We start from the raw sequence: 8,122 nt of genomic DNA on the forward strand, positions 1-8,122 counted from the left end.
ATGAATATATGAATTTTAGTAAGTTAAGACTTTGAGTTTAATTCAAAGTAGAGATAATCGGAAGCCAAGAAAATGACATCATTCTTGTAATGACATGCGTTGCAATTGACCCAATGTGCTCTGACTCAGTCCAAAATATCTGCTTTCTGAAAGCCAAGACCTCAAAGCATATGTCAGGCTGACCACTATAATTATCCAGGTCTTGTTTCAAGCCTTAAACTTCTCAATAAAGGACCATTGTTTTGGTATGTTGTAGATACAGTAAAATACTCTGATACATAGTTTTGATTGGCAATAGCCAGGAAGTGAAGTAGTGCCCTAGGAAAACAAAGGCAGTGTCATATCAAAGCATCTGACACAACTTACGGTTGTAATTGAATCAAGCATGCCATTAATATGGACAAGTTTTCCCCGATGAGATGAATAGGCAGAGATCTCCGAGAGAGAGAGCAGCACAACGGGTTGCAATCCCCTTTTAGAAGAGTACAAAGGCATGCTGTCCTATGCCCGTTGTGCTGCTCTCTCTCTCTGAGATCACTGATCAGTTTCCATGTGGGCTACAGCATATAATGTGTGTGACTCTAGGAGGGAGAGAGGGGGTTGAAGTCTGATGATAATATATCAATGATCTGTAGAGTATCTGAAGAGATGCACTATCTGAAAGGTTGTTGTTTATTATTATTTCCATGTAGATTGTTCATATTACACTATACTTTTTAATACGTCACTCACACTATTGTAGTGTAGCCTAACACTTTGCTTACATCCCTGTACTGCCGACCCGGATCGCCATCCCGAGTCTATAATGAGCGAGGGAAATACAATAAAAGAAAAAATATACTATCAAAAAAAGATGTCACGACATATGTTTTTATTACCTTATTACAAAAATACCAACTGCTTCCTGTGCTGGTGCCATATAACACAAACAGAGCTAATGGGGGTTAAATAGCTTTGCTGCAAAGCACACAGACATGTTAGTGTGTCAGTCCATTTCATTTCTGTTCAGGTCCTCTGTATGTCCAGAGCTGCATGGGGCAATGGAATTAGAAAGCACAGGGAATGACAATATAAACACCTCAACACTTGTACTGTAAGTCCTACAGTGTAGAACAAACTGAAGTGGAGTGTAAAAGCCATAGACAACCACGTTTTCAGCAACACATTGTGCCTCATTATGAATAATAATTGGCAAAAAGGGCCCACTTAGGGAGTGTTTCCATGACTCTTTCACATCGGTTGTTAACCTGAAAGTAAGTGTCGCCTGTGTGGATTAAACTGATATGCACTCACAGCTCGACCTTGATGAGGCGACCTTTAATAACCTTTCAGTTCATCATCTCTGTCCTCTCAACTTTGACCAAAAGGGGCACAGTTTGTTCATGTCTCTCCAGCAGATGGCTAGTCAGCGATCAGCATCTAGGCCTACATCATTTCAAATTTAAGGTAGTCCTCTTCCATCAATCCGGTGTCACAGTCAGTTCACTGTCAGTCATACAACATTGGGGATATAATTATCGTGCGTAGTATTAATGATAAAGTTAGAGTGGCTGTGAGTCAGTCGTTTGGGAGGACAGAAAGTTCACAATCCCAATCAAATGGCCCAGGATATGTTAGCCGCATGTTCCTTGGCCTTCATCCGCAGCACGGCGATGCTGGATGAGCGTCTCTCGAACTCAGGCTTGGCCTCGAACGGGTGTCCGTTGGGTGAGGGTGTGAGGAGGGAGTCAGCCGTGAAAAAGTTGTTGATGGAGACGTGTCCAAACTGGTTCTGCTGGTTGGGGAAGCCCACATACCCGTGGTCGGCTGCGGAGCGGGGGGAGTGGGAGTAGGAGGTTACACAGGGAGGAGATCCACGGGGGAGCATGCAGGAAGACACCATTGAGCCACTGGGAGCAGGGCTGGGCCACAGGTTGTTGGGGATCTGGGAAGGGAAATGATAGGTCATTTATCTGGTTATTGATTGACCTTTCTATTCTATCAGGAAAGTTGAATGATCTTGATTATGAATTGCTCCTGACGTTTTGAATATTCATAATCCAATTGTGTGTGTTATAAAGGTTTTCCATTTTCTTCTCATTAGTTCTATTAAGGAGAAATTTTCTTTGACAAAGTGTCATCTTTATGGATTTATCAGTCATTACATTTTAGACAACGATAAAATATGATATACCATTTCATCCAAATGTGTAACTTTAGAACAGACTACTTCAGATGGGGCGGCAGTAACTTAGTGGTTAGAGCGTTGGGCCAGGAACTGAAAGGTTGCTGGATCGAATCCCCGTAGCTGACAAGGTAAAAATCTGTTGTTCTACCCCTGAACAAGGAAGTTAAACCTGTTAACGCTTCCCCGGTATGCCTTCATTGTATATAAGAATTTGTTCTCAACTGACTTGCTTAGTAAAATAAATGAAAAATAGCCTACAGTATAGAGCTTAGGCTACCAGACCAGATGTCAGAAATTGTATTCCTGATTCATTAGGAAAAATCACATCTTGAAGATTAGCATCTGCACCCATCCTTTCCCTTGCAACTACTGTAACATCCCTGCCAAATGTTGGTTTACAGATGCATCTAGAAACTTAATTGTGGTGGGGGTGAAGATTTTGCTATGGTTTGGTGGTCGTACGTAATGACGGTTTGTTTAGCGTTGCATGGGGATTTCATTTCATTTTCAACTGGTTACAATCAAAATTATTTCCATAAACATATGACATCAGAGAGCATATCAGATATGACCTCAATGATCTGTAAATATAGTCAAATTTTTGGAACAAACGCAATATTTTTAAACAGAACCAGACTCTGCTTTTTCATAGAAATGTCCATGTCCAACCCACAAAAATGCAATTTATGTTCCCCCCTAAAATATTTACAAGGAATAAATCATCAACTTTGAACTGAATTGAGTCATGGCCGTAAATCAAACAGTAAGATACATGGACATGCTTCAATCCCCCACTTAGCAACTGTACCATTGAATTAGAAATTAGAACACTAGAATGGGCATGAACCTTCTTATGATGGGATAAAGATCAGGGCCCTGTTGCATAAAATGTTACCCTTAAGGGTTTGACTGAAGGAATAATTTCCCCTTACCTAAGGGAATTGTTTAAGGGCATGGTATAGAGCCTCACAAATACTTTAGGTAAGGGCATATTTGAGGGGTTTTATGGTAGTTTAAAGGCACATATGGCAGAAGGAGTATCTGGTTACCGTGGAGATGGCCTGATTCACTGACTAAACATCTACAGTAGTCAAAGAGATCACTTTCATTTTGTGAGATAGCAAAATGGAACTTCTACAATCAAAAAGAACAACCAAATTGATTCAGGAGATAACAAACCACGTTTCTTGACATAGTTTTTTCTCCAACTTGTTTATATGACTTTCTAATACATCAAGCTAACTAGCCAGCTAGCTTTGTTGCCATATATTGTGCACTTTGCATTGTTTAGCTATGTAGCTAGCTGGTTAATGTTTTCCTTTTGTAACCAGAGCACCACAAAATGGTGTTTACATTGATACCCATACTGAATGAAGCGGGTAAGGGACCTCATGGGCACCCTTAACTTTATTTAAGGGGGAAATGTACCTTAAAAATGTTTGTGCAACTGACTTAGAGCTAAGGAAACTTTAAGGGAAAAGATAAGGGGAAAATCTACTTAAGGTGTTTTATGCAACCAGGCCCAGCCATTTTGGTCAGGGAGTTGGTCAATCATGGTTTGCCAGTGCTGTGATAAGTTATCTGTACTGTAGCTATCTAGGCAGACAGCTAGCTGTTAGCTAGCTAGGCATACAGTTTTAGAGGATTGATTTTATTAATTTTTCAAATTAACTGCCAATATGCCCGACATTCCAATCAAATAATACACTCAATCCGCAGCCATACATTGGTTGAAATCAGTTGATGATAGGACTTAGCCAAGTTGTAAATACATATAGTAGCACTCACAGCTTTCCAAGAAAACCAAGATGTTTACATTTATCGTCTGTTTAAATATATTTTAGAGGCTATATATAGACTACAGGAAATTGGTAGGCTATAAAACCTGTATAAATGTTTTTTATAATTATATGACAATATTTTAGGTTGACAATATTTATATTACAGAATTTCTGATATAGCCTATCACATGCCTTAGCCTACATGTATTTTCATGCATAAGTGAAATTACTGTAGGATTATGCCTCGGGTTTGGGTTTCCCCCTTGACCGATATGACTGCCATTTGCTTCATAACTTATTTTAAAGGGATGCGTTTTGGCAGTCCCTTGTGGCTTTACGTCTTATATTGGCTTTAAAGGAGCAATCTTTTGTTCAAACAATAAGTAAGCCGTTACCCCGCCACATATTTGGTAAATAGCGAGATGGGCCTGGAGAAATGTAACCGCTCTCAAATTCATGGGCTGAGCTATAAGGATGCAAGTACTGCCCTTGACCATGTTTTTAGGATGTACAGTGTTTGTTTACAATAACATAATTTACAAACAAAGGTGTAAAACAAGCTTATATTTTCGGTTCTGATGAGGTAAGACAATTGAACTAAGCTCATGAGGCATTCATAAGTTATATTATTTAAGAATCAATGGGTATATGTGTGTGTGTGTGTGTATATATATATATATATCACAATATGATATACCAAAAATGAATGTAGCAATCATTGCCCTTTTAAAAGCTCATACGCCTAAACTAGCCTCCACCCATTGACTGGATAAATAATTTTCAGAGAAATCTGAGATGCCATTCATTTCAATGGTTTGCCGAGATACATTCTAAATCAACTTTCAAAGTCTTATCTAAAATATGGTGCATAGCATACATCTTATTAACATAGGCCTATGTCAAGGATGCTCAATATATCAAGGTGCGGTGGCAAGCAAGAGCATTATCATTTGATTTAATATACTAAATGTGTAGGCTACTAACCTACCTAGGCTACACTTGAAAATACAAAAGAAAAGTTAGTGTGGCTAAATACGCATGATGGGCTCTAATTATTGTTAACAATTACCAAGTATTACACCAAAATCAAAATATTAATTCCATATGATAGAGAAGTTCAATTAGTCTAGCAAAAAAGTATTCAATAGTGGTAATTAAACCGTGTCTCTGGTAAAAGCGCAAACTTGCTTGTGAGTAGCTATCCGTCCTTGGCAACACTGATATGTCATATGTCGCTGCAAAATGACTTTTTGCCTGTTGAATCTGCCCATAACGTTCTCTTTTTCTCCACTTGGCTCTTCTGTTTTGAAACCACACCTAGAGGGAGAAATAGAGAAATATAATCAAACTTTTCCTAAACAGAACTGAGCATATGGGCCTAAATGTTATAAATGCTATAGTCTAGGCTAATTTGGCAACGTGGTGTAGGCTACCCTTATTTTTCGGCATGATATTGTCTGTAGACAATATTTGGTGACACAGGGCTAATAATTACCTGAGCACTCAGATACAATCCATTTTAAATAACGTGCGTACATTTGTGATTCACAGTATATCATGTATTACTATTTTTTTTAAATAGGAACTCAGTCCGAATTTAAATTTACTTTTGAAAGTTGTAATAGTAGAATGCAGTAGGTGCAATTTCCAAATTGGGTAGTGCATCACCAGTACCTCTTGTCATGTTAGTCATTGTATACATTGGAGAGCTTTTTATAACTTGTCAGAAATGTCCAGATCAACTAGCCGATGTCAGTGAACGCTTTTTATTTCGTTTTTTTAGCCTATAGTTATTGTTGTCATTTTTTAGTCTCTCAAATATCACATGAATGCACATTAGACATTGCAAAATATATAAAATTGCAATTAAATTAACTTTAAAACGGCAACATTTTCTTTGCACCTCATGACAAAAGGTTTAGAAATAAGCTTTAAATCTCCAACAACAAGAAGGTGTGAACTGTTTGTGTCATAAATAGTGCTTGTAACCATAGAAATAGACCTGGCGCGTGTGCAGGGGTGGGCGCAGGATGTTCCCCAATGCTGTGGAAAGGTTTTGGAACCCCTGGTCTAGAGATTAACTGGATGAAAGTGAGAGAGAAGTAGACCTACCTGCACTCTGGCCTCGGTTAGCTCCGTTCTCATCGCCAGCTGTTCTCTCACATAAACATCTGGGTAATGAGTTTTCTGAAACACCTTCTCCAACTCCTCCAGCTGTGCGCTCGTGAACGTCGTCCTGTGCCGCCTCTTCTTACTGCTCGATACGTTACTGTCACACTTGTCACTGATTTCGTACAAATCCGTTTTCTCCTGACCTGCCATTACCGGCGAGTCCCTCAGATTGCAACAGTTGTCTATCGACCTCCCGAGGTCCACGTGCAAGGTATCTTCTTCAGTTTTGGGGACACCATAATTCGCTACAGGAAAGAAATAGACAAGTATTATTATTAATATGATACATCAATGTTTCTATAATTTATTAGTATAAATAAATAAACTACAACATAGTTTAAAATAGTGTTATTTTAGATAACAGGGCTATTCATAAATTCAGCTACTTTAAAAAGGTTTTATTTTCCTTTTATGTTCCCAATAACACGTTAGCAGAATCTTTCAATCTTGCAACAATACTGGTATATATGCTGGCTGCCAGATGCTACATTATAAGGTAATCTTTGCACAACAGGCAAGTGACAGACCTATAAAGAATATTGACAACTCTATTTAATGTAAGAGATGTTGTATAAGCCCATTTGTTCTCTAACTATAAGCAGTTAATGTAAACACATTTGCACGTTAGCATTTCAGTTTTGATGACGGTTGATATTGTTAATATTATTATTGACAAAGCCAGAAACACATATTTTCAAAACCACACTTTCTAGGATATTCATAATCTTATGACATTTAAAATATGACCACAACTGCCTATTGCTCTTTCAAGGTATTCCTAATATAAAGATATATAAAAAAAACTAAATTGCCTCAATCCAATAGCTTTCTGGCATTCAAACAGTTTTTTTGGACAGCACTAAGAATGACATAACACATAAAAAAATGACGTTTGAGATATGGCACATACATTTCGTTTCACAGGCACAGTACTATTTGGATGCTAAAATAACATGCGTAAAATAACCTAATACATATTTGCTTCAATAACATTTGGGTAACGCTTTTAGCTTGCAGGTATAGCCTTTACAAATCTCATCAATAACACATCCAGCATACACATTTCTCCGGCAGTTGAAAAATATATTTGGTAACGCTTTACGCACGGACAGTGAAAAGGGGCCAGTAACTAACCGTTTTGTTCTCCACACGGTGAGGACCGCTCCATTCGCGTGTTGTGCTCGGTGGTCTGTAGCCCGAAAGCCTGCACACACTTGGGCGAGGATTTGCTGTAGTACTGTACACTGTCCAAACTCTCCATAACTTGGTCCAACCCGCTGCCAGAGCCCATGTAATAGTCGCTGCTCTTAATCGCTTGACACTTCAATGCGAATTTATCGTTCACGTATTCCATCATCATCTTCTTCTTCCTCAGATCCCGTCGCTCAAATTAATCTTGTCAACTGACCAAATAGAATTACTGTTGACGTTCGACAAAATGGAGCATCTATATAGGTTACCCTGGTAAGACAATAATTCGCCAAAGCCGTTAGTTTGTCTAGTCTTAAAGGCACTAGCTATGGTCCCTTTATAAAGGGAGGGAGAGGGGGTTCATTGAAGAAGCCTCCCTAAATTTGAATATGAAGCAGTTAATTATAACTCCTCCCACAATCCAAACCAGACACACATTAAGGGATTCTCGACCCTAGAAAGGATTTAAAATCAAACAATGACATTGAATGTAATTTACAACACGTTTAGATACCCCAAATAAAGAGAGGTAACCTAATGATTTATCTAGCCTACTGCAAATTGAGACATGGCTAATTTAAACGGAAGATTGTCTTCTACACTCACTTGGCAATTCAAGTTTCTGGTTGAAATCGGCCTATTGCTGTAATAATCGGAAGAACTACTTTCATGACAATATATTTAGGAAAATATAAATCCACAGTATAACGACTTATGGAGATATTTAAAACATCTACAACTTTTTGGACTTCAAAACGATGCTTTTAAATGCAATAAGGTTCTCTAAAATGATGAATTCTAGGCCAATACA

General features: G+C 38.4%; 1 protein-coding gene across 1 annotated transcript; it reads right to left on the reverse strand.

The window, feature by feature from the left end:
• Positions 1–865: 865 nt before the first annotated feature.
• Positions 866–7,505, reverse strand: LOC110524445 (ALX homeobox protein 1-like). Its single transcript, XM_021604086.3, has 4 exons — positions 7,255–7,505; positions 6,061–6,365; positions 5,137–5,265; positions 866–1,924 (listed from the first exon to the last, which is right to left on the reverse strand). The coding sequence occupies exons 1-4, from the start codon at positions 7,478–7,480 to the stop codon at positions 1,595–1,597; spliced, it is 990 nt and encodes a 329-aa protein (XP_021459761.1). The 5' UTR covers positions 7,481–7,505; the 3' UTR covers positions 866–1,594.
• Between the last annotated feature and the right edge of the window lie 617 nt (positions 7,506–8,122).

Source organism: Oncorhynchus mykiss, chromosome 1, assembly GCF_057628025.1.
Source record: "Oncorhynchus mykiss isolate SJ-2025 chromosome 1, ASM5762802v1, whole genome shotgun sequence".
NCBI lineage: Eukaryota > Metazoa > Chordata > Actinopteri > Salmoniformes > Salmonidae > Oncorhynchus > Oncorhynchus mykiss.